This window comes from Lepisma saccharinum, chromosome 7, assembly GCF_977018435.1.
Source record: "Lepisma saccharinum chromosome 7, izLepSacc3.1, whole genome shotgun sequence".
Classification (NCBI taxonomy): Eukaryota; Metazoa; Arthropoda; class Insecta; order Zygentoma; family Lepismatidae; genus Lepisma; species Lepisma saccharinum.
In genome coordinates, this window is record NC_139235.1 from 75,831,937 (window position 1) to 75,859,256 (window position 27,320).

Genomic DNA, 27,320 nt, shown 5'->3' on the forward strand with positions numbered 1-27,320 from the left:
GATGTCTCATGATTGGTAGTTCTTTCTGGAGGTGTGTACATAAATCAGGGGTTGAAAAAATACAAACAGATAAAAAACCCAAAATTAACAAAAATCTAGATCGATGACATCTGGTGGGCGGGAGAAAAACGTCTAAGACATAATTATCGTACTCATGACCGGTAACAACACTTTTGAAAACGTCACGCCACTGGCAAGTAAAGAAGCGGCCTGGAGAGACATTGAACCACTCTCCATGACATAGCCCCCTCCCTTTCTTTTTACATATTTAAGCAACTAATGGAAATTATCGCACTTTTGTGCCTACCCTGCTAGCATCTCTACGCTTGGCCACTGAGGATGACTAAAAAACCCACTCTTCTAGGACATGCAATAAGTGTTCCCAAATTTTGAAAAGAAAAATGAAAAAGAAAAAAAAAACACTAATTTTAGAAAATAACGATTTTCTGGTAATTTTACAAATTAGATGTTTCCCCTTGGACCTCTAATTGTCACACTTTGTGAACAAGTTTTTTTCGTTTTTTTTTTCATTATTACATGTAAAACTGAAACACATCAGCCAAAAGTAACAATTAGAGTGCTGCATCGAAGCTTTTTTGCCCGATTGTCTAATAGTTTGCATGGATGACGCTAGATGGCTTACGGAATTGACAGTTTCTTCGCTCGAACAGGCAAACAATCGGTATACTCTCGAAGCCCAGTAGTTCACGTATAATTGTAATTTTTCTGTAGTAGTGGGCTCTCAAATATGGATCGTGAAGTGAAAGACGAAGTGAAATTGAAATTAAAGTGAACATAATCATTATCTCCATGTTAAAATGTAATTTAGTCTATCTTGCCAATACATAGCAATATATGAAAATGAATAGATGATTTTGGGCTGAAACTACCAGGACGAATTTTTACATATATGTATATTCGTGCGATTATTGTCACATTGAAATGATATTCTAAATATTCGAGCGAAAGTGGTCCAATGCAGTACTCTAGTAACAATACATACATACATACATACATACATATATATATATATATATATATATATATATATATATATATATATATATATATATATATATATATATATATATATATATATATATATATATTATTTTGTCATTCCAGTATGCCATACCTTCATGTATACAAATGATCTAAAAAGACCAAACTGAAATATCATCTGCATTTCCCAAGATATGGCATGTGTATTGCTGTCGTATGGTGGTGTGTTAGTTTGAAACCAGCCACCCGGAAGTGTATAATTTTATTGGTTTAATTTGAAACCAGCTGTCCACTAAAAGTTATACATCAATGCTAATTGAAATTGACTTACCTTCATGTATAGGCAGATCCAGAAATATTTTCTGGGAGGGGCACAGAAAATGCATAAGCCCAGAATAAGTATATCAAAGGATGTAACATTGGAAATATAATGTGTAGATTTTCTACATGCAATACACTATGCTATATTGCGAGGCTTTAAAAAATTTTGCAAAGTTTGTTTTAGGTCCAAATTGTGTTCAGATAAGAACTAATCGAAACTGGATTTGCATATTGCAAGGTGACGATCTTACCACTCAGCCATTGGGGAGCCTGTGTTCCTCCACTGGATATCGAGCCTGGGGCCTCTTGATTACAACCAGACAGAGTTCGCCATTTTCCGTGAAGCAAAAGCCTTTCTGCAGTGCTTGTATAACAAGGATTTAAAAGGAAAGAATGAAAGTCGAGAATTCACTTTCTAAAGCAAAATTGTCACAATCATTCAGAAAGAATGGTATGTTTTTGACCTTCTAGACATTTCTGCTTTATCTCCATTAATGTAAATTTGTGTGTATTATCTTTTTTGGATTCAAGACATCCCAGATTTGATTAAAGGTGGCGCACATCCCAGTTTCCAGCAAATCCAGTTCCGATTAGCTTATTTGTGCTTGTTCTATTCTTTGGCTTTCTGGAAAAGTACGAGGGGTAGTCATAAAGTTTTAATTATCACCTCGAAAAAATAAAGTTATGTAATTAATTATTTGTGTGTTTGCAGGTACATGTCTGCAGTCCTGGTACACACTGAAATCCCCACGCTACAGTACCGTAGCACACCACTAGAGGAGCCAAAACAAAATGGCGCAGCCCATTGATAAAGTGGAGTATCGTGCGGTAATTCGTTTTCTGCATTTGAAGGGAAACAATGCTGCAATGCACCATCATATGACACAGTGGTTAGGTGGCGCAGACGCTTCCAGTGTGGTCAAACAAGTCTGAATGATGAAGAACGAAGTGGCAGACCATCTCTCTGTGAAGAATCGGGAATCGCAAGAGAAGTGTAGGCCCTGGTGCTCGAAGACCGGCGTATCACAATCGAGGCGATAGTGGAAAAAGTGAAAATCAGTCATGGATCAGTTTTCAACATCTTGCATGACATTTTAAACATGACAAAAGTCGCCGCTCGCTTGCCCATTCAAAAAGCCCGCCAAACCGAGGCAGCAGCGGAAATGTTACAGCTGTGTCAGGCCAATCCAGATGACTTCTTTAGCCACCTAATCACCATAGACGAGTGCTGGGTGTATTACTATGACCCTGAGACAAAGGAGCAAAGCAAGCAATGGAAACATGTGGATTCACCACTGCCGAAAAAGGTGAAGACCCAACCATCATCAGGCAAGGTGATGCTGAGTGTTTTTTGGGACTGCCATGGTGTGGTGCTAACAGATTATGCTCGTAAGGGGCAAACCATCACAGAAGCATACTACCGAAATCTCCTGACAAGGTTACGGGAGGCTGTCAAGATGAAGCATCGCGGGAAGCTGTCCAAGGGGGTATTTTTGCTCCACGACAACGCTCCAGCTCATTCTGCACAGGACACAGTCACACATGCTGCTTCTTTGGGCTATCAAATTTTCCCTCACCCCCCCGTATTCTCCTGACATGGCACCCAGTGACTTCTTCCTCTTTCCTCGGATGAAGAAACCATTGTGTGGCAGGCATTTCCAGAATGACGAGGTGATTTTCGAGGTGGAACGTTTCCTTAACAGCCAAGATGCAGACTTCTACAACCAAGGTCTCTGCCAAGTCACCCATTGTTGGGAAAAATGCGTCGCATTGAAGGGTGAATATGTAGAGAAGGACTAACACCATCACCAAGTTTCATTGTCACAGCTTGATTTTTTCGAGGTGATAAATAAAACTTTATGACAACCCCTCTTATATTATCGAGGGAGTCGCTGAAGAATTCTACATTGTATTGATCGAACATTTTTTGTGTGTTGGAATATTACTTTCCATGACATTTACTCTTTCCTTTTCGGAGATACCTCCGTGCTCCTCCCACTAAATTTGCCAATGCCTTCACATACATATATACACACGGGGGAAAGTCAAAAATTATCTACACTTTCGCCATAACTCTCCTTAGGTTGGCCACATTGCTTTATGCTCTCGGATGTTATAATGTTCTACCCTTGTGGTTCTGTCATAAGTTTGCTCTTAATCGCTCCATTTCTCTTTCTTCCATTGCAGATAGATCATGGTCTCTTCACTGCAAGTATGCACCAAGGAGGAACCGAGAGCAGTGATACGATTTCTCTAGTTGGAGGGTGTGAAAGGGGCTGAAATTCATCATAGACTTTTTGAATTTGAATTTGATTTTAAAATTGTGGGAGTGTCAGCACTTAGGCTATTTTGCTCCCGTCACATTATACGGGGGCCAGCCCCTTATCATTACAAAGAACAACTCTAACGTTGCATAATTAAAAATCTTAAAACGTTCTGACTTCTGTTAAAAGCTGAGGCTGTAAACGGGCACTCAGCACACATAAGGACAAAAGAACAGGACAATACAAACAAAATTATACTGGCCATGGGGCCAGTCGCCAGAGCCTCGTTAGTCTTCAGTCCAGGGTGTACTAATGTGGAAGTGAGGTTGACATTTGGGTGTACTACGTGGAAGGTCACCCCTTACATCCCTCATCATAGACTGTTATCACAATATGGGAACAGTGCTTTATCACGTAAAAGTGTTTTTTCGTGGATCGAAAGAGTTTAAAAGTGGCCGGAAGAGTGTGACGCACGAAGAGGGAGCAGGACACCCGTCAACCTCCACTACGGACAACAAGATTCACCAAGCTCGAGAGATGGTTCTGGCGAATAGGCAAGTTATCATCGATGAGGTAGCGTCGTCTTGAAACATCAGTCATGGTTCTGCCCATCAAATCATCCACGAGGAGCTAGGCTTCCGTCAAGTCTGTGCACGATGGATACCAAGACAGCTTACTGCAGAACACAAGCGCGAACATGTTCGCATGACAATGCCCGCCCACACACGGCTCGGCACACCGTTAACACCATCAACAAGTTGAATATTGAGGTTCTGGAACACCCTCCCTACAGCCCAGATCTTGCTCCCTCTGACTTTCATTTGTTGGGGCCACTCAAGGATGCTTTGCGAGGTTGTCGATTTTCGACTGACTCAGACGTGCTGGCAGCGGTGCAAAAGTGGCTCCGGGAGCAACCGAAAAGCTTCTTGGAAAAAATACGCATACGCAAGCTTGTGGACTGCTGGACCAAGTGCATTGACAAGGGAGGTGACTATGTTGAAAAATGATGTGCGTGTTGAACCCCTACCTTTGTGTAAAGAAATTGTAGAACGAAAAGTGTAGATAATTTGATATGTCTATAAAAATAAGAAATCTAAAATTCTTTACCTTTATTTTCCTGTAGTTTACGGTTATTACAAGCATAAGAAAACAGTTTTTCTTTGTGACGTTTCAGGAGAACACACGCTCCTTTCATCAGACATTTATTTTCATTTTGACTAATCCAGTATGGAGTTTTCTTTTTCACAAATGGAGTAAGCCACCATCTTTAAAATTTAATGTAACAGAAAACATCAAGAGACTTTGTGAAAACAATGATGAATTTGAATTGCCTGATGATATTTTGGATTCATAATTTAAATAAAAATAAAACAGACTGCTTTTTTCACAGTTAAGTTGCTATATTACAACAATGTAACATTGACAACATCCATTATATAACAGATTCTTTTTGTTTAAAAATTACTAACCATTGTTATAACTGTATCTTTAGTCAAAATGAAAATAAATGTCTGATGAAAGGAGCGTGTGTTCTCCTGAAACGTCACAAAGAAAAACTGTTTTCTTATGCTTGTAATAACCGTAAACTACAGGAAAATAATTCTATAATGCAAGCAATGCGTACATACAAGAAAAACTATTCTTTACCTTTTTTTTCATTTTTCTTAACCTTTATTTATTCGAGCCCTACTTGGGTAAAGTTGGAAATTAGCATTTAAGAAAATATTTATTTAATGAAAAACCCCTACTAAAAGGCCAGTTAAGATAAAAACTGAAACTGTATTTAACAAGAGAATTAGACTTGTTTTATCTATTGATGCATCTTGGACTGCATTTGGCAGACCTACAGCCAGTATAATCTTGCGTGGGGCTTGTGTTGTCGTCCCTCTATATATATTTGTGATTGTCCCTTCATCCACCTTATCTTACCACCATTCATCCTCATCTTCGTGATTACCAAAAAGGGACAGAAAAGTGAAACAAAATGAACTCAGTCAGTCATTGTCATAGCAAAAATTCTTGACAACAAGTATAATTTCTTAATTTTTTATTGACTTTTTGACCCACTTGTTGATTTCTTCATTTTTTGTTGATTTTCATGACTTTCTTGACTGGCAGACACCCTGAAATATGAAAAATATTCTAAAACTCTAATGTATGAAATTTTTTACCTTAAACTCTCCTGGCTTTGAATTCATCGCTCTTGTCTTCAACACATCAAGTGGCTGTGTTAAGGTGGTAGCAACAGCTCCCTGCAAGTATATGAAAATTAAAGTGAATGCTTGACAATAAACTTCACTGCTACTAATATCAATACATATAAAATTTAACAACACTAATATCCAATATTTTACTGAACTGATATTACGTGACAAATGTTCCCTCTTGATCGCTCACACCTACATTTGTGATGCACTGACTGCCATGTAAGATTTTTCTAATAATATTTATATTTTTATATTTGTGTTTTTCAGGAAATCAAGCCAGAAAACCTTAACATGTGGGAAAATGTAAAATCAAGGCTCCACTGTATTTGCATAAATCAATATATTTAACATTACAATTATGTTTGTAAAGAAACATACTTACTGCAATTGTACTGGAGAGTAGATGAGTGCCAATGGTATCACTGAAAAACCCTGTATTAAGAAGAAGTAACTTTATTTGGTCGTAGAAAGACAGCTGGCCAACAGTCATCAGAATGGCTCTTGAGGTAGCAGTGGAGGCCCCTGAGAACAGTCGTGGAATCCCTTCGTCTTTGTAAACCCTCAGTAGACCATCGAGGGCATGTTTGTAACTGGAAAAGGATTGGCAAAACATTACGACATACTTGGAACTTGAAACATCAGACAATTCACATTGGGAACACGGAGCTTGCTTACTCACCTTCCTTCCCTTGTCCTTCGTTACCTCATAAGACTGTACAGTCAAAACCATAAGTGCACTGCCTTGAACTAAAGGGAACTGACCGGTTCAAGTTCTTAGTTCACACTATACTGACTACTACCCTATGTTCTTCTTAAAGGTTCACATAACCACTTTTTGTAGATGAAAAAAATAATATAATACAGTTATTTTTGGTGGTTTTTATTTTTCCTGCTATGTTTCATCCTGGTTTCCCAGAAGTTTTTCAAGCTTACACAAAGATGCACACACACACACACACACAACCTTACATGGCTAGTTACTCTACACTTCTAAGGAATATTTACAAGGACACAAATTATATATTTCAACCAGCAGTGCATGGCAGCAAATAACATGTCGTTTCTTGAAAACTACCCATGATATTTCAGTTCTCTTGATTTTTTTTCCTTGCCTTACTTTCCTTCACTTTTTGTGTCACTTTTCACGAATTTGCAAAGATGGGGATGATGATGAATGATGATTTGATGAAACTGGTGAATAGACACTCACAAACGTCCATGCCCAGGCTGAGATTCAAACCCGGGACCCCTGACATCTCGTGATGTGCTAACTACTCCGCCATGGGGCCGGCCGGCTATATTTCAGTTCTGTCTTTTTTATCTTAATATACATATGAAGGTATGACATATTCGAATTACAAAACAATATATCCATTGTTACTATTATTAACACGCAAACTTTGAAAAAGTCCATATTTTCCCATCATTACCCCTGTATTATTATGCGATAGATTTATAAAAGTGACTATAACTTCTTAACTGCTGCTTCTTTTGAAAAAATTAAATTCTATTAAAATTAACGATCCAGCGGGGGCAAATTTCCCAGACTGCATGGTATCACACAGTACCAATTAACATACCATTTCTTGAAAATTATACACAATATTTCAGTTCTCTCTTTCTTGTTTATTACATCTAAAGATATTATATACTCTAATTACAAAACAATACATCCATTGTTACTATTATTAATAGAGATCTGCGTGGGCAGGCATGACTCACTCCATAATCCGGGATCCGCTCAATCCCTGTGGCCGTTCTCGGGACAAATGTCTCCATGCTCCGTGCAGCTAGGATAAAATCGGGCTAGCGTCATCACACTACAGTTGCTTGCTGGGCAGAATCCACGTGCATCGCACTGCGGGCGGGAGCAGCAAGTCACGTCCATGCTGGACGTGGTTCATTTGGATCTCTAACGTGGGTATTCTTGGGCAGACGACCGGTTTACTGTACACAGACAGTGGCATGCCCAGTATTTTCGAAAGGGGGTTACGTAAATATTTTTTTTGTAGTCAGACCTCTTCCTGTCTTTGACAATCTTTTTATAGGAATCTTGGACAAAAGGAAAGGTGTTATGACGTCCACCAAGACCCCCCTCCCCCCTGGGCACTCCACTGTACACAGACCACACCATTTGTAATAAGAGTACGTGCTCACCTGCAGGTGTGATGTCTTTTCTCGAAATAGTGCATAGTGCTAAATTTTATGGTTTGTACTTGTGTCATGCAATTAATAAAATTTGATATATATATATAAAGTAAAACTGAGTAACAGACTTCTACACTAGTAATTTATTTTTTCAACGTGCTCCTTACGTGTAACCTTACTGCAAATAATAACTCATCTCAAATTAAAATTTTCATATATTCAACACTACCTGTTGACTATTTTGGGTTATGCATTTCAATATTAATCACCCTTTTGCGCCAGCTACGCCTCGGATCATTCACAGGCAATAAGACTGAACAAAATAATCAATAGCGTCAACATAAATACTGACCTTCCTCCATTCCTCCAATCACAGTTGTTCTCGTAAAGAATTGTATTGAGTCATTGACAGCCTGCCCATTCTTGAATCAGGCTGGGTACTGACGGGCACGTAAACTCTCTCCTCTATCCAGGGCAGTCGGGCTGGTTCAAGACAAAAGCTGCACAGGGTGGGAGTGGGTGGGCATTTCTTACCATTAGACCGGGTGGGCAATGGATCAAGTTTGCAGACCTCTAATTATTAACAAGCACTGTTTGAAAAAGCCCTTTGTTTCCCTTTTGTTACTATGGGAGAAATTGAAGATAAAAGGCTGTAACTTTTCAACAACTGCATCTTTCTGAACATTTTAAATTTTGAATGTAATAATGAGTAAAAAGCAATATTTTAAGTAGCATTGGACAATTAAGAGTCCAGGGAGAGAAGCAGGTGTAAGAGCACAAAGTTCGAAATTTTCCATAATTACGCAAAATTTCCGAACGCCGTAATTTCAATTTTTTTTTTTTTCAAAGTTGCAGCATGTGCATTACATATCCTCATAGAGTGGTCTTTGTCATGCCTTCCTCCAAATTTGGTCCATCCAGCATCCATAGGGCTAGAGGCAAAATTCCATACATTGTCATTAATCTGGCAACACAGCCGCTTTATATAATCTTATTTTTTACTCAAGAAGTATGAGCCTGATTTCAATGAAACTTTGCATGGTTGTAGGAAGGTACCACTGCTACATACTACATTTTTTTCATTCACTTCGTCTATTGGAGAGGGGCACAATTTTTTGAAAGAAATTCAATTTCTTTTTCCTTTAACACTAATTATTGGGAGGTATGATGTATAAATTTTAGTTTCGCACTTGAAAAGGCGATTGCTTCAATGAGAATATAGGCGTGCGAGGTTCTGAACGATAAAGGTTAAAGCTTAAATCAAACTATTGTTATGTGGCATACGATACTTACTTTCTTCGTTGGTCGGAAGGCAATTTAATGTCATTCTGCATTCGGACGTTAACCATATCAGCCGGTGTTCCAACAAATCCTCCGCAAGCACCAGCAAAGGCAGCCAAGCCTACCTTGTGGAGGAAGGGAATGGATTCTGGTGATGAAGAGATCGCTTGCTTTGAAACCTATAAAGAAGTACATGGAACCTGTTAATTAACTGGTTGATTTCTAATTATGGGCACATCACCACATAGGCTATTTTTGCCCGTCACACAATATGGGGAGTCTGTAAAATAATAATAAAACTAATCTAAATTTTTACTAATACAGTCACAAGAGTCCTTAAAGAGAACTAAAACTATACTGTCTGCAAGGATAAAATCTCCATACTTGGCACAAATAAGAACAAACAAGACAGCACAATCCCACGGAGGATTATACTGGCCATGGGTCCAGCGACTAAACCCAAGCAGTTTCCAGCATTATAAAACTTCCAAGATTTGGAAAAAATCTTGTTCAGAATATGAAACTTAATAGAGAACAAAAATACTTCACTGATCTTGACTATATTTAAAATAAGTGAAAAATCAATTAAAAAAGGAATGAAATATATCTTCATGTAACACACTGGCTGACACGTAGCCAGGGGGGAGCTTCTAGAAATATCAAATTTAAATAGTGTATAGTGGTAATTTATTTTACTTCCTTAGCAGGATTAAACATCTTATGCAATTGTAATATACTGAGAAATTCATCTTCAGGGCTTTTATTTAATCCACACATTTACACCTTTAGATGGCAGCTGCTGATAAGTGATGAGCCCCCTTCGATATAAAATTCTGGCTACGGGTCTGCCTGGCATTCCCCAATTACACTAAAAGTTCAATTACTTAGAAGGCACATGAAATGGATTTTTAAATACACTTTACATAATTAACTCTGATAAACTTACTTTTCATTTTTCCACGTAAATTTTTCTCGCGATAGATTTCGCCACCCACCTGGTGGCTTCGTCAGGCATGTACTGTCTTGCTGCAGGCGGCATGGTTCCTTCTTCTTCCGCTTGTGCTCGTGGCAGCGCTAGTTGACGCAGTTCTTTCACTTTCTGCCATTCCCGTGCGGGCATAGTGCTTCCTTCTTTTACTGTGCAATGGGGTTTTGGCACTGTGAGCAGCGTTTCCCGCTCTCGTCATGTGCTTTCGTGGAGCGGCGCTTGTTCGCATGTGCAGGCAGGTTTTTTTGTGAACGCTTGAGATCCATGCTTGGTTTCTTGTCATGGGGGAGGAGCAGGTTGGGCGGGTGCACGTTCGCAAACAGATATCTTTAGATACAATATACATTTTACATTTTTAACTTAGGAGTAAGAGCCTGCAGACCTCTTCAAGCAATCCGACTCAAAGAAACATTATGCAGAGCACACACGCGCACATATAATATTTTTCAAAATCGTAACATCTCCATGTTTACATGTTATCGTCTCAATATATTCAACATATCATACCTCATAAATACCAAATCTTGTTGTGGAATATGTAAGCTGGCGAAGCAGTGAGGCTGACAACCCATTGTACAGAGCTAGAACACCCTGCTGTTTCACTATCTGCAATGTTAATCTGACAATTGACAGCTTTCCCTCTTGCTGAGTTTGAAGATGAACCTGCAAGTAAAAAAATAATAACAATAATTAACCTCAATTGTTCTTCACCAGTCGGTAATCGTTCCTGCCATCATCACTTGGGCAACAGTTCTGAATGTTTAATATTTTTTTGTAAGTTTTGTAGGATTATTTGGAAATGCTTTAGAATACTGGAAATGATTGGGGAGTAAATTGAAAGCTTGCAAAACTAATTAGCATAATTAAAAGCTTCACTGGTACTTCACTGGAAATTATGATTTGAAATGTAACTTGCGTGGTCAGGGATTCTTGGTTTCGGGTTGACTTGGACATGAGTTTTTGCTATTGCATGTTCAGTTCAATGAGGGGGTTTGTGCTCGAGACCAGACATTACGTGATCAGGTGTTTAAAGCATTAATTTAATGCTAAAGTCATAAACCTGATTTACCTAACAACAAAAGGATTTAGATATATTTTATGAATGCTAAGAGTCCTAAATCTGACCTGCCTAACCTAACAACGAAAGCATTTAGCGACAAAATACCCCTTTGCACCCAATGCATGTGAAGTACACTGAAGTGCCTAAAGTCATGGATACCTACCTAATATCGTGTGGGACCTCATTTACCCGGCCAAGTGCAGCAACTCGATGTGGCATGAACACTATCAGTCGGCGGAAGTCCCTTGAAGAGATGTTCAGCCATACAGTCTCGATAGCCTCCCATAACTGTGTGGTTGTTGCAGGTGCAGGATCTTGTGCAAGTATGGATCTTTCAATCATATCCCAAATGTTGATTGATTGATTTGCTTTATTTTACTTCACTTTTTGTGCCATTTTTGGCTAATTTGCGAAGATGGAAATAAGTGATGATATGATGAAATTGATGAATGGACACTCACAAACATCTATGCCCAGGCTAGAATTTGAACCCGGGACCCCTAGCATCATAGCGCGATGTCCTAACCACTCTGCCACGGGGGCCGGCATATCCCAAATGTGTTCCACGGGTCTCATGTCTGGCTATCTTATTTTGCAATTGTCCAGAATGCTCCTCAAACCACTTGCAAACAATCGTGGCCTGGTGACATTGTCATCCTGGAAAAATCCATCGTTGTTAGGGTACATGATGTCCATGAAGGGCTGCAAATAGCTGAACATAGCGATTCCCAGTCAATGACTGGATCAATTTGACCAGACGACCAAAACCATGCCACGTAAACATGCCCCACACCATTATGGAGCCACCACCAGCATGCAAAGTGCTTTGTTGACAATTTGGGTCCAGGGCCAATCGCCCGCAGTTTGGAAATGAACTCCACACTAAACTTATGAAGCCATGGATAATGAACTATTTTACAATGTGCAACTTACCATGCACGCTAAGTTTGTGAATGGTGAACATATTACATGTGTATATGCATACAGATGAAATAGAGACTAAGGGGAGAAGGAAACAAGATCTGCACCTTCTGTCCATGCCAGAAAAGGAGAATGACAAAAATGTGTTGCAGCCATTGTTCCGAAGCAATATGTGCAGAACAACAAACAAACTACTCTGTTACATGTAACTATGGACATTAAATCATGTCATAATGTTTTTATTTCTTACTAATACTATAAGAAATCAATGTATTGTCTATTGAGAATGCAAATGTTCTATCTCCAAATTGTAAACAAATGGAGATATTTTGGCTGTAGTCTATTCAGGATGCAATTGTTTCATCCCTGCAATCGTCTGATGCCTACATACAACCAATGTTGATATATTGAGTCTTTTTGGTCCATGAACAGAATTTGGAAGCAGCCACGGCAATGCAAACTCCAACAGCCAATGAAACCTTACAACAATTTCCTCAATCAACCACAAGCACCATCCGAGTGTGAGATAAACCACTTGCATTCTAACCTCAGTCATTTGTGGGAGATGCTTAGCAATAGTAATGGTCTTCGGTTCTTTCTTTTGTTCTTAACAGACAAAAACATTTAATAATGGTGGAATCAAAGTATTTGATTGATTTCCCAAAATATGAATTATTTACTTTACTTTGACAAATTTATAATGAAATTGTTTCATCTCCATCTCGTTTCCAGAATGCAGTGTGAAATAAATGATTTCTAGGTGTCTCCACTATACGGAAGTAGTACCAATATATCATGTAAACTTTACTGGGCTCTCCTGAAAAAAATGAAAATTGAACATAGAACATTTACATTCCTAGTGGATGGTATGTTATTAGTAAATTTTAATTGCCAATAAAACTCTTCCTACAAAGTAAAAGAGTAAGGTCATCAAAATGACTACGCCTTACCTATAATGTTCCTGGTTTTCCACTTTAGCCTTCTAGGGTTAATTACTTCACGAAAGTGTTGTGTGACATTTTTGGTGACACAAAGAGAACCAATTTGGAGCAGCATCAGACAGTATAATCAGCTCTACTCTAGTAAAAATTTGTATAGCATATGGAAGTCAGACCACCATTATTGTTCTCAGAAATGGCATTCAAGGTGGAAAAATATATTACCTTTAATAAATCAAGTGGATGAGTGCAGCATGCCGCTCCCGCTGATGCTATTCCACCAAAATACCATCTTGATTTTCTCGTCTCATGACTTCCCATTGGAGCACCTGGAAAGAATGTATCTCTTTTCTCATTTCCGTTATTGATTCATTACCATAATTTACACATAGAGTTTCCATAGAGTGCTTAGAGTTTCCATCTTATAAATACTACATGTAAAGCATTATCAAATAAAAACATAGTCTTGTGTAGAAAATTAACTTAGGATCAATATATTTTAGTCTACAAATTACTATAACTGCATTTTCATTTTTTTTAGTTAATGTAGTTGGGGTCAAACAAAGACCTAAATTCCTAAGCTGAGAACTATTACAAATACTGTAATCAAAAACTGAACTGCATGGTATAAATAATACTCGCAGTCAAAAAAAAAAAACTGTAGGCCAATTCAATCTTACATATGTTAGAAGGAAATTAATAAGTACAATGGAAAATTTCAATCTCATCATTGTCTGGAAACCACGGTTAAATATTTCAAAGAATGCACATTAATTCAGGAAGCAGTTCTATTTCTTTCGGAGGGACCATGTTAATGGGAAATTTATATTATTTTTACTGTTCCCTTATGTTATACTAATACAAATAACATCATTTCATTGATATAAAGTATGCGATAGCTGTGAACTTTATGTTACAAAGCTGTAACAGAAGAAAGCAGATGTAGAAAATTCATTTGATATACATGCATGAGAAAAAGTATATCTATCATTAACGGGTTCACCAACCCTAGTAGCTCTCTACTCATATCTGCATTTCATTTACTTATGCTGTTGGTGCTTAGTCATGAACTTACGTTTCCTCACGAGTATTACCTGAATTTTGAAGTACACCGTGCAATATCTGCTACTCGACCGTGCAGAAGTCAGGCTTCTTGGTTCCGATGACTATTATTAACCACTGACAATCACGTACTGTTCACTTGCCAGATAAATTTATAGAGCATTCATTCACGGTAGTGATTGCTGCCACACCAGTTTTAAGCTATCTGATTGGTTGACGCGAGCTCGTTGTTCATTGGTGGACGCATGAATGACGTACTACCTTGAAATGAATCTTTGTGGAAGAGTAAATGAATCTTTGATCTTCACTTGCGTCTTTTGGTAAGAACTAAGAAACAACAAGTAAATATCTTTCTCCACGTTGTGTGGTGTAGAGAATATCATTTTACACCAAAAATTCACGATCCTTCAGGAACAAATAGCATAAAATACTTGCTGGAATTACAATATAAGTGAGTAATACTATTATTTTTTGTATTATATATACTTTTTTGTGTGTAAAGACCACTGGCTGCTATCTACGGGCTGCAGTTCATTTTCACTTTTTATGTGTGGGAATATTTGATTAATGTTATTAGACGTGATGTGTAATCATGGGGCGCATTGTAAGGATAAACATGTGTGCAAGTTTTGAAATGATGGTTAATTATTGTTCATAATTTGTAGGAAGTGAATATGTAGTTTGCTGTTGCAGGCAGCTGGACGAGTGTTTCTGGGGAGGGGGAGAGGACTGATTTATTTGAGGGAAAACTATTTTTACGTGCCAATTTATGATGGGCTTTATTCCGCAAGATTTTTAAATCTTGAAAATACATTGGCAGCATTTTTATTGTTCCACAGCTTTCGTTTATCTCTAGTCCGCCCAAGTTCCTTTTGTTTTTACATGGTTCGATTTCGATTTACGTCTTTCCCAAAAAAAAAGGATTGTTTCTCTGAACCTCCTGTAATCCAAGTTAGTAATATTAATAATTTCCAATATGTTGCACTGATTTATATCAAAATACACTTCCACGAGCAGATTGTTTGGTAGGCATAGTTTGTTAGCACCTCTTTGCAAGGCATTCCTGCTCGTGCACAATACATTTCTCAAAACATAATTTATCTTTTAATTAATACGTTGTGCAACTCTTAACTGTGCTAATTAGTTTCTCCTAGCTTGGAACCTATTCCCACAATCATTATCAGTTTTGTGAACACTTCCTAATGCTCCTATAAAACTTGCAATGCAAAAATCATGAAACATTCGGAACTGTTACCTAGGACTTGCTGCGATTTGCAAACACCAATTTCATCTTTTACAAACCATAAATATTCTGTAATTGTTGACATTCGTACTTACCTACTCTGCATTGCGAAACATTGTTTAACAGGGATTTAGCTTTTTTTAACGAAAATAATTTCCTTTTTCAAAATATCGAGTAATTAATCTTCCTTGTTTTTCCCCTCCATAGGTATTTTTTGGTGAAAATGAGTGCTAATGCAACCTAACCTAACAGGCCTAACCTAACCTCGTAGGCATACCCACGGGCTGTCGTGAATTTTTGGGGCTACCCGTGGATGGTTGATGTTAGCCCCACGAACCATCACGAGGATGAGGTATGCCTACGAGGTTAGGTTAGGTTCCATTAGCACTGACGTTAGCCCAAAAAATTCACGATAGCCCCACGAACCATCACGGGGACAAGGTATGCCTACGAGGTGTTAGGTTAGGTTCCATTAGCACTCACATGCAAACATGAATTAACAGTGAAATAACTTGACCGATGAGAGAGAACACTTGTAAGGCCTATCACAATTCTACAGAAACTCAATTACGTAAGTACTTTCTCATGTAAATTTGAAGAAATCCATTTCCCGGCTTCGAAAATTTTACCAGCTTTTGCTTAATTTATAAAGTAAATTCACAGCACAATAATTATGCATTTATTATGAAATAATTTTGATCTTGATCATGCATTAATTCAAATTGTTTAAACATATGTCATGTAAAATTTAGATGTGGATAAAAATTGTATCTTACAGCAGGTTTTATTTACACATTGTATACTTATGGCATAGTGTAGATAGAGCACGTATTATCTGCTATTACAAAACAGTACACTGTACTGACACGAACGCATGTAAACATTTAGTTTGTTATGATTGTGTTCATTACCATGTGCAAGGTATATATTTTTATTTTTCTCAGGTTCCAAGTTCATTCAGGCTTCCCTAGGATCCAGGCTGAGGAGCATTAATGCATGCAAGGCATGGTATGGGATTTGTGCTTGGGAAGTGTGTTGTACATAAAACTTCTCAGTTCAAATCCTGTATCAGCCAGCACAAAACATATTTCAATGCTCGTAAAATAGGGATATCAGCATATCATTATTATAAACAAGAAGAACTATATTTCCTCTATTGGCAACCCCTCAACCTATTCATGTTTACTTATGTAACACTACTTATTTTTTAATGGTTAAAAATGTGTGGTAGCAATTATTGTAAAACAACGTAACTTTCAAAATAGTTAATACATGAGAGGAAATTGCATTAGAACATGACTTCTTTAAAACTAATTTGTTGCACCAAAGTGTAAAGAGGTTAGCAAAGTATGCTATGATGCCAGGAGTTAAGGGTTCAATTCCTTGCCAGGACATGGATGTTATTGTGAGTGTCCTTTCGTCAATTTAAACATCTCATTCCTCATCCCAATCTTCTTGATTAGCCAAAAGTGTCAGAAGAGCAATGTAATCAATCAATCAATAAATAGGTAAAGAATATGTGAACGGAGCATTTTTATTTTAAATCTATAATTCCATATGGTTCTTTCATTATTGTGTGATTTCTAATCCAAATGGGTTAAAAATGTCAATATTTCTTTCTTTTTTATCTACAGGATTGCATGGTATATTCTGATGTGTGCAACTTCTAATCATTTCTTGACATTATCATTTGATGAAATTTCTGTTAATTGGAGGGGTAAGCAAATGTGACGCAAGTGGTTGTTTTATTCACAGATAATACCTGAGCAGCTTGGTGTTACGTGCTAAAAGCATCAAACCTACTTGCATATGCATCTGAAAATGTTAGACTGGTTAAGTTTGATTTATTTTTCCTCTCAGATGCAAGTGTGAGTAGGTTAGGTACGTCAGGGTTTATGCTTTTAGCATACTTCAATTTGCTGTCGCTAGCTGCTCATAGGTAATGCATTTTTTTTTTATATTGCCAGGTGGTGGCAGTACTAGTCCATCTTCTTGGCAACAGACAATGAATGACTGTCTGCTGAGAAATCCATACATAACATGGGACATGAAAATCGTTTTGAAAGAAGTCGCAAATAGGCCTGTCTTTTATGTTTCCATAGTATTTGCATTCAGTCAGGAATCAAATTCATATGTACAAATGTAGCATGTAAAATGAAAATATTTTATTTATGAATTAGAAGTTGGGCCAAGTTCAAGGCATGAACAATTTTTTAGCACAAAATCATTCAAAAGTGTATTCTAATAATTATTGACATTTGTAATCTGTGAACCTTTAATTTTCGTTAGTGATTCCAATGCTTCACATTCTACTTTGCTGGGTTCAATAACCAGTGGAGGTACATAGTGGTTCAGATCCTACTAAACTAGAGGATTAGCTGAAATTTTCTATTTAGAACTGCTATCAACTGTATTGTTTTCTTGGAAATCTACTGAAACTGAGTGGTTTCCTACCAAACACCTACAGTAGACCTAATGTACAGCCAAGAGCATAAATAATAGTAGGCGAATATGATCATTGCTATTTTCATTTTGGTAAAAGTTTGGTATATCGGAGACACATTAAAATCGGATATTTTGTGTTTTGCATGGTTTGTACGTACCTATTGTGTATTGCGGAACATAGTTCAAGGTGCCATTATGCTTTTTACACGAAAACAACCAAAATTTTTCACATTTACAGTGATTTTTTTTATTCCTTTCTTAGCTTCCGTGAGGCACAATATGGCGGGCACATTTTGACTCGTGTTGTGGGAATGCAGTGTTTCGAACCTTCTTCACCAAAAAATACGTACTGTGGTGTTTGTCACGTGTGCAAATTGTACATTATGCACACGTAGCTGACGGATAGCCCCACGAACCATTTCCGATACGGTTAGGTTAGGTTTGGTTTGGTTAGGCAAGTATAGTGAAAAAAGGGGGTTTGGATACACTGACAGTGGACAGTGAAAGCAATCGCAATTGTGCATCGGTGAGATATTTCTCTTGAAAAATACATGATTTCCTGGTCAAATATATTCCACGATGAAAGAAAACACATCAACGAATGTTGGAAACCTTGTAGAAACTCATTTCCGTAAGTAGTTTCTTCTGTAAAATTGAAGAAATGTGTCTCTGAAATACTGAACTTTTACCTTCATTTTTTATATTCCACATCATATGTTGCTTTAAAGAATGGAATTTTGTTGAAGTGAAGCACATATTCTAACATTTTCATTTAAATTTCACATTGTGTTTTTTACAGACCAAATGAAAACTGTGATGGATAACTCATCTACCATTTCTTTAACATATTGGCTGTAAATATAAATTGACATTCCCCCTGATAAACGATTTGTTTTCATATTTTCTTGAAAAATCTAAACACAGTAGATGTTTCAAACCACCCATCGACCTACTGGAAAAAGTAACAGAATTTTGAGCAGGGCTGTTTGTGCATAAAATGTAGTAAGAAGAAACAGTTTGTATGAAACTTGCAACAACGTTATTCTTATCTTCAGGGGTTTGAACTCAATTTCCAGTTGGAAGGGGGGGGGGGTAAGAAAATTTAATGCCAAACAACTAAAAATGGGACATTTGTAAAAGAAGAAAATTGAGTTTTCACGAGATATTCTATGGGTGGATAAATTAATGCTTTCTTACTCCCTGGAATATAGATAATAATGGCAAACCCAGATAAGGGTCTGTTGTTAGTGACCCTCGAGGTCTAAACACACCCGCTGTACCAGATATGATATTTTTTAAAAATTTAAAATTATTGGGTGCGTCAGCATTAAGGCTATTTTGCACCCGTAACACAATACGAGGTCCAGCCCCTTACCATAACTGTAATCCCATGTTGTAACTAAAATCTTGAAAATTTTCTGACCGGTTGAAAGCTGAGGCTGTAAAGGGGCACTCAGCACATAAGGGCAAATAAACAGGACAACACACACAAAGTTGCCAGAGCCTCGTTCGTCTGCAAAATGTCATCCAGGGTGTACTGCGTGGAAATGAGGTTGACTTTTGGGCACCTACATGGAAGGTACCTTACACCCCATATGATTTTTTTTATTATTATTATTATTATACATATGTATATATTACCAAAAGTATTACTTTTATTTTATTGCATATCCAACCTCAGCTTTTTCTTGCATTTTTGATTACAGCATAACTTCTGTATTTTTAATTTCAATCTGCGGTATATTTCATTCTCAAGCCAAGTACCTCAAATTCAGAATCCAAGGTTAACAAAATTATTTGTACACACTGATTCATGTAATAGATAATCTTCAAATATCTGTTTGTATGTGCCATAAATTGATCTTTTCTTGAAAAGCTACGTGCAATGTATTTTTGTGGTTTGGATTTTAAGGTTTTTTTAACTTTTTATTTCAGTATTGGATTCAGAAAGAATTGCATTTGCACCACACCATACTCCAGGTACATCTAGTTGGGCTACAACTCTACAAAGAAGTCTTTGGAAGATAATTTTTTTATCATGTTTTATGATTGGTTGTAGAATTTTTTTTGAATTGTAATAAATGTTAATGTTTTTTGAATGATGGGATGCATTTCATTATTCTTCAGAGGAGAATGACATTTATGAGTGTGGACCTGGAATCCCTAAGGAAATATATGCATGAGTTAAGAGAGACCTTTCGTGTTCCATATAAAGTGGTCCTGTCAGCGGCGGCTCTAAGGGGAGAGCTGTAGTGCCATTGCTCTACCCTCAGAAAAAAAAATAGCACTTGCTTTGCCAAAATATAGTTAAATTAATACATTTACGAACAAGGAGATTCAAATCTCGAAAGCGTTCCAGCTTACAGCCGCCTCAATTCCTTCGCCGTATCGCCAGCTGTTCTCTCTGGCATAGTCTGCCCTGCAAGCAGAGGCATGTGCGGAGGCATGGAAAACTCTCCGTAGGCAATGAGCGAGGAGGTGGGGTGGTAGCCCAGTGGTAGCCATGAGACAATCAACCGAGCCAGGTCGCATCATGGCACGACGCGAGAGCTTTCGCATTGTGTTGACATAGTTGCAAACTTCACGGAGAAGTGACTAATCCTGACTGATTTGTAATACTCGTTGGAGAAGTAATTCGTGAGGAAGATACTGTCCTGCATACTTGGCAAGAACGAATGTAATATCTTCCCCAAATTTATATAACCATTTAGATAGATGTGTCTAAAGAGCCATCCAGACTTTTTTGTTATCGATTTCTTCCTTAAGAAAAGGTATATCCCTTGCTCTCACGCACACAGACACTCATGTGTTGCAACTGACATTGACAACATTGAAGTAAATACAAAAGAATTGCCTAAATATCAAAGGGAATTCGCATCACCAGGGGATTTTTTACATTAATATTTGTAAAAAATCACACGTAAAATCTATCAGTATAAGAATTTCACTTGGAGATATAATTCAATTTCTTGCATTGAATTCTAAAAATTGTAGATCTACAGTTCATTTAGCAGATAATCATATTTCAGTTGTTAGTAACACCGATCGTTGATGTACCATCTGCCGTGCTGGGGTTGCAAATTATAAACAAAGCAAGGCGAGAATACCAATCAACTCGGTGTCTCTAATTGTCCAGTGTTTTTCTTTTTAGTGAAGTGAAAGTGTCCGATGGTGTGTGAAAGGAAGGGTAGTTAGTAAAGATGAGTCAGATTAGAGCACTATTACATACACCATTTTCCAAGGAACTATGCGATATTATATTAAAAGTTAAACAACTTGGCTGTCCCATGCCAGATTTAAATATCAATTCTATTTAAAAATATCAAAAAAATGGTAAAGGTGACAGGCGTCGCAATTTTAATAGTCGCATTTATTGCTTAGAAACTCTGGCCGACCTCCGCACAGCATGCTTCGACGCCAGGGATTGCGGGTTCGAATCTCGGCCTGGGCATCGGTGTTCTTTGTGAGTGTTCACTCATCCTTACCTTCGCGATTAGCCAAAATTAGTACAAATGCGAAGTAAAATAAACCAATCTTAGGAACTCTGAATTTTTGTCTGCAATTTTAGTAAACAAAGTTCCATTAAAATTACCTCTTTCATTAGATTTCTATGACATATGCTAGCGAAAATTTTTCGATTTTCTTAATCACGTTGGCACTACTCATCATACTAGCTGCCAGCCGCCAATGGGCCCTGGTGTTAATATTACTATTTCATCTACAGGTGGCTGGCTATCAGAGCCCAAGGAAACATTTTCTGGATAAAAAATTATTGATTACAGTGTGTTGCAATGTACCTGTTTCTGGAATATTCAAATTTCTGAATACATTATTACATACAAGGGCTACATATTACAAAATTCATGACTATTCCAGAATGAATTGGAGCAATTTCTCATGTGTATGGCATGAAACTGACCAGTGGCCTGCCAAGGATTTTCAAAAGGGAGGGGTTATGTATACTTTTTCTTGGTAGTTAGCCCTCATTTTGTCATATTTTCCTAACTTTGACGTTCTTCTTTTAGGAATACTGGACCAAAGGGGGGGTTATAACCTCCATCAATCCCCCCTTGGGCACACCACTGAAACTGACATATCTTTTAAAGAGTTGCAAAATGTCCTAACTTTTTTTAACTTTATGTATTATTAATTATGCATAACAAAAAATAATAATAGTTTGATTATGGCTATGAAACATATGAAATAAATTTTAAATTAGTCACCAACTGCTGTATCGAATAAATGTCTTAGGGCAATGTCTAATGAATACTTAGTCACAGGAGCAGCTTGATACGAGGTACACTCAAGTCCTATATGTAAGAACTTAATTAATATTTTTTTAATAATGACAAATGCACATAGTTTAAACTAACTTCACAATTACATACTGTTACATTCACAAGTTCACTACACATTATTAAGAATGAATGACATCACAGGAGGTTATAATTTATGCAAAAGGGAAAAGAATGATGTGCACTTATTTTTACAAAATTTCAATTATAAACAACATCATTAAATTTTCTCACATATAAGAATATAATTTCCAAGAATCCTTGGTGAGAGGGGGTTTCACTGTATAGTTTAAAGTAATTTACATTTCATGTGCTATATCCTCCATCAGATCTATGTTTGTGTTTGGCTGCCTTGGTGCCCTAATAGATTGGGTTGTCGACTGATCATCTTGTCACCAAACGTTTGCAACATGGCACCACAAACGTAACTCCAGAGAATTGAAGCCATGAATTAATAACACACTGCTACTTCCACCAGCTAGAGGGTTGGAAGGACGAGTTCTCACCCAGGGATTGCGTTAAGACGAATCTCAATCCTCTAGAAGTAAAATAGGGAGGCAGACACCTACTGACAGAATATAAATTATAGATACTAGTGTTTGGAGTCCATTTAGAAATTAACCAGTAGACATTTATGTTGCAGCAAAATTTAGCTTATTCGATTCTGCGTTATTCTATGCTAACAGGGTTTTTTGTGTTTTTTTTTTTTTTTTTTTGCAAATGATTGCTGTATTGTATGTAGGTCGTTTTAAAAATTAAATTTTATCCGACAAAAAAAATAATAGAAATGACGGAAATCATTGAAAAGTGTAGATATAAAATTTAAACCAGATATTTCAAAACATATGGCATGTATGTTGTGGAAAAGCTAAGAAACGAGTATGCATTGCTGCCACAACACTCTGGGTTGATGGGAGTCCCTCTCTAAAAATTAACCATTATTTCACAAAATAATGGCAGAACTCCTTGAAAATATGTAGAAATAAAGTTTAAAATGAAATATTTCTCCACATGTGGCAAGCATTTAGTGGGAATGATACGAAACGGATATGTATTGCTGCCACAACACTTCGTTGCAGGAGAGGTTTGAATGTATTGCTGCCACAACACTTTGTTGCAGGAGAGGTTTGAATGTATTGCTGCCACAACAGTTTGTTGCTGAAGTGGTCTGAAGAAAGCCGCTCTTTGTAAATATTCGTCATTCCACAAATTGATGGCATAATTCCTTGAGAAAATCCATTTAAAAGCAGAAATTATGTTTAAATAAAATATTTTCTTCATGTGGCATGCATTTAGTTTTGAAAGATACGAAACGGATAGGGTATTGCTGCCACAACACTTCATTGTAGGAGCGGGTTGAAAGAAGACGTTTTAAAAATTAAATTTTATCCGACAAAAAAATAATAGAAATGACGGAAATCATTGAAAAGTGTAGATATAAAATTTAAACCAGATATTTCAAAACATATGGCATGTATGTTGTGGAAAAGCTAAGAAACGAGTATGCATTGCTGCCACAACACTCTGGGTTGATGGGAGTCCCTCTCTAAAAATTAACCATTATTTCTCAAAATAATGGCAGAACTCCTTGAAAATATGTAGAAATAAAGTTTAAAATGAAATATTTCTCCACATGTGGCAAGCATTTAGTGGGAATGATACGAAACGGATATGTATTGCTGCCACAACACTTCGTTGCAGGAGAGGTTTGAATGTATTGCTGCCACAACACTTTGTTGCAGGAGAGGTTTGAATGTATTGCTGCCACAACAGTTTGTTGCTGAAGTGGTCTGAAGAAAGCCGCTCTTTGTAAATATTCGTCATTCCACAAATTGATGGCATAATTCCTTGAGAAAATCCATTTAAAAGCAGAAATTATGTTTAAATAAAATATTTTCTTCATGTGGCATGCATTTAGTTTTGAAAGTTACGAAACGGATAGGGTATTGCTGCCACAACACTTCATTGTAGGAGCGGGTTGAAGGAAGACGTTTTAAAAATTAAATTTTATCCGACAAAAAAATAATAGAAGTGACGGAAATCATTGAAAAGTGTAGATATAAAATTTAAACCAGATATTTCAAAACATATGGCATGTATGTTGTGGAAAAGCTAAGAAACGAGTATGCATTGCTGCCACAACACTCTGGGTTGATGGGAGTCCCTCTCTAAAAATTAACCATTATTTCACAAAATAATGGCAGAACTCCTTGAAAATATGTAGAAATAAAGTTTAAAATGAAATATTTCTCCACATGTGGCAAGCATTTAGTGGGAATGACACGAAACGGATATGAATTGCTGCCACAACACTTCGTTGCAGGAGAGGTTTGAATGTATTGCTGCCACAACACTTTGTTGCAGGAGAGGGTTGAATGTATTGCTGCCACAACAGTTTGTTGCTGAAGTGGTCTGAAGAAAGCCGCTCTTTGTAAATATTCGTTATTCCACAAATTGATGGCATAATTCCTTGAGAAAATCCATTTAAAAGCAGAAATTATGTTTAAATAAAATATTTTCTTCATGTGGCATGCATTTAGTTTTGAAAGATACGAAACGGATAGGGTATTGCTGCCACAACACTTCATTGTAGGAGCGGGTTGAAAGAAGACGTTTTAAAAATTAAATTTTATCCGACAAAAAAATAATAGAAATGACGGAAATCATTGAAAAGTGTAGATATAAAATTTAAACCAGATATTTCAAAACATATGGCATGTATGTTGTGGAAAAGCTAAGAAACGAGTATGCATTGCTGCCACAACACTCTGGGTTGATGGGAGTCCCTCTCTAAAAATTAACCATTATTTCACAAAATAATGGCAGAACTCCTTGAAAATATGTAGAAATAAAGTTTAAAATGAAATATTTCTCCACATGTGGCAAGCATTTAGTGGGAATGATACGAAACGGATATGTATTGCTGCCACAACACTTCGTTGCAGGAGAGGTTTGAATGTATTGCTGCCACAACACTTTGTTGCAGGAGAGGTTTGAATGTATTGCTGCCACAACAGTTTGTTGCTGAAGTGGTCTGAAGAAAGCCGCTCTTTGTAAATATTCGTCATTCCACAAATTGATGGCATAATTCCTTGAGAAAATCCATTTAAAAGCAGAAATTATGTTTAAATAAAATATTTTCTTCATGTGGCATGCATTTAGTTTTGAAAGTTACGAAACGGATAGGGTATTGCTGCCACAACACTTCGTTGTAGGAGCGGGTTGAAGGAAGACGTTCTAAAAATTAAATTTTATCCGACAAAAAAATAATAGAAATGACGGATATCATTGAAAAGTGTAGATATAAAATTTAAACCAGATATTTCAAAACATATGGCATGTATGTTGTGGAAAAGCTAAGAAACGAGTATGCATTGCTGCCACAACACTCTGGGTTGATGGGAGTCCCTCTCTAAAAATTAACCATTATTTCACAAAATAATGGCAGAACTCCTTGAAAATATGTAGAAATAAAGTTTAAAATGAAATATTTCTCCACATGTGGCAAGCATTTAGTGGGAATGATACGAAACGGATATGTATTGCTGCCACAACACTTCGTTGCAGGAGAGGTTTGAATGTATTGCTGCCACACCACTTTGTTGCAGGAGAGGTTTGAATGTATTGCTGCCACAACACTTTGTTGCAGGAGAGGTTTGAATGTATTGCTGCCACAACAGTTTGTTGCTCAAGTGTGTTGATTAATCTGTCACCTAAGAATTCTGATACCATTTTAAAATTTACCGAATGTGAGGCAATCTTTCGTTTTAAATTAATTATTTCCAATTTTATTGTGCCTATTTTTGAGGGAAGTCTTTCGCAATAAATGACTGCTTTCTTCGTTCAAGTTTTTAAGTAATGATGTTGCTACGCCGCCATTTAAAACAAGAGCTCCTGAATCGTGTTGTTTGGCCCTGAAGATTCAAGATCCACATTTAAGTTCAAGTCTGACGTCATTGGTATGACGTTGCACTAGCACATGCGCATGCCTACCTTTTACGCTACGTATTAGAAGAAGACAAGGAAAAAGTGTTGTGGTACTAATTCCAACCTTCATTCACGTTCTTGAATTTCCTCCATTCAACAACAGGTTACCGAGTACGAAATTTTATTTTCTCTTTGTATAATCGCACTGTAATTTTTTTTTTACTGCACGATATCGCGCACATCCAACCAAATTCTCGCCAGAGAAAAGAATCCTTGAAAAACGACTATACCCTTTAATGACACATAACTGAAGCTAGGTCATCGTCATGAATAAAGTCAACAAGTCGACATCGTTGCATAACTAATTTGCTTGAATGTATGAATATGATTGCATAAGAAATGGGGTGTTAGGTAGACGTTGCAAATCGGTTACTCACTATTAGGTTTAACGAGATAATAATATACGTACTTCAAGTTTCGTATGTGAAAGTTTCTGGATTAGACGGGAGAATCATACAAAAATACACCATTCCTTGACTCATTATTCGATTTATCCTACCTGTGATCAGCAAGTGGGATGGGCATGGGATAGATGCCAACTTCTGATCAGCTGGGAGGTTTATTTCCTTCTGCCGCAACCTGCTTTGCTTTTGTTTTCAGTGTTGCCAACTGAAAATAGTATTTTTTTGCGGCAGGTTAGTCGAATACGTGGATTTTCACCCCCACCCCTCTGATGCTACCGTGCCGATGCTTTATTTAGTTCCTTTCATTTTTTTTTCAAAATCAATTTTTCTTTTCAAATTTTGTAAATTAGATGTTTTCGGCCATTTATTGTTGGTGCGAGTGCCACGTGTATGATTTGTCAATAATGACGAAAACAAGAACAACTATCAGTTGCAAAGAGAAAATATGCTAACGTAAATATAAATGTATTTTAAAACTATATTTCCTTGTAATGCAAAAATATATACAACAATGTTTCTGTTAATTTAACCCAAGGTAGGAAGATATATTCAACATGGTCAGATGACGTCACCGATAGAACCAACCTAACTTTTCTATGATATTATTGACAAAATTGACATAACTGCTGAAAAGTACTCTAGAAGAGAAGACAAACTTAGTACATTTCAATGTGGTGGCCCTGTAAGTCTAGGCATAGCACTCACCTCAGGCAGCTATTCGCTGTATCAGTTACTCTATGGTGTTGATCTTTAC

General features: G+C 37.1%; 1 protein-coding gene across 3 annotated transcripts in view; it reads right to left on the reverse strand.

Annotated features, from left to right (window-relative positions):
* The window catches only part of LOC145989934 (mitochondrial dicarboxylate carrier-like), a 51,341-nt gene extending 24,611 nt beyond the window's left edge, over positions 1 to 26,730 (reverse strand). The window contains exons 1-6 of one of the 3 annotated variants that reach the window (XM_083125462.1): positions 26,662 to 26,730; positions 13,356 to 13,459; positions 10,719 to 10,874; positions 9,236 to 9,402; positions 6,177 to 6,384; positions 5,759 to 5,839 (exon numbers count right to left, since the gene is read on the reverse strand). In XM_083125462.1, coding sequence (XP_082981588.1) covers positions 5,759 to 5,839; positions 6,177 to 6,384; positions 9,236 to 9,402; positions 10,719 to 10,874; positions 13,356 to 13,451 — 708 coding nt within the window. In that variant the 5' untranslated portion in view covers positions 13,452 to 13,459; positions 26,662 to 26,730. The other 2 variants (XM_083125463.1, XM_083125460.1) reach the window with 2 other exon arrangements.
* Positions 26,731 to 27,320: the final 590 nt, after the last annotated feature.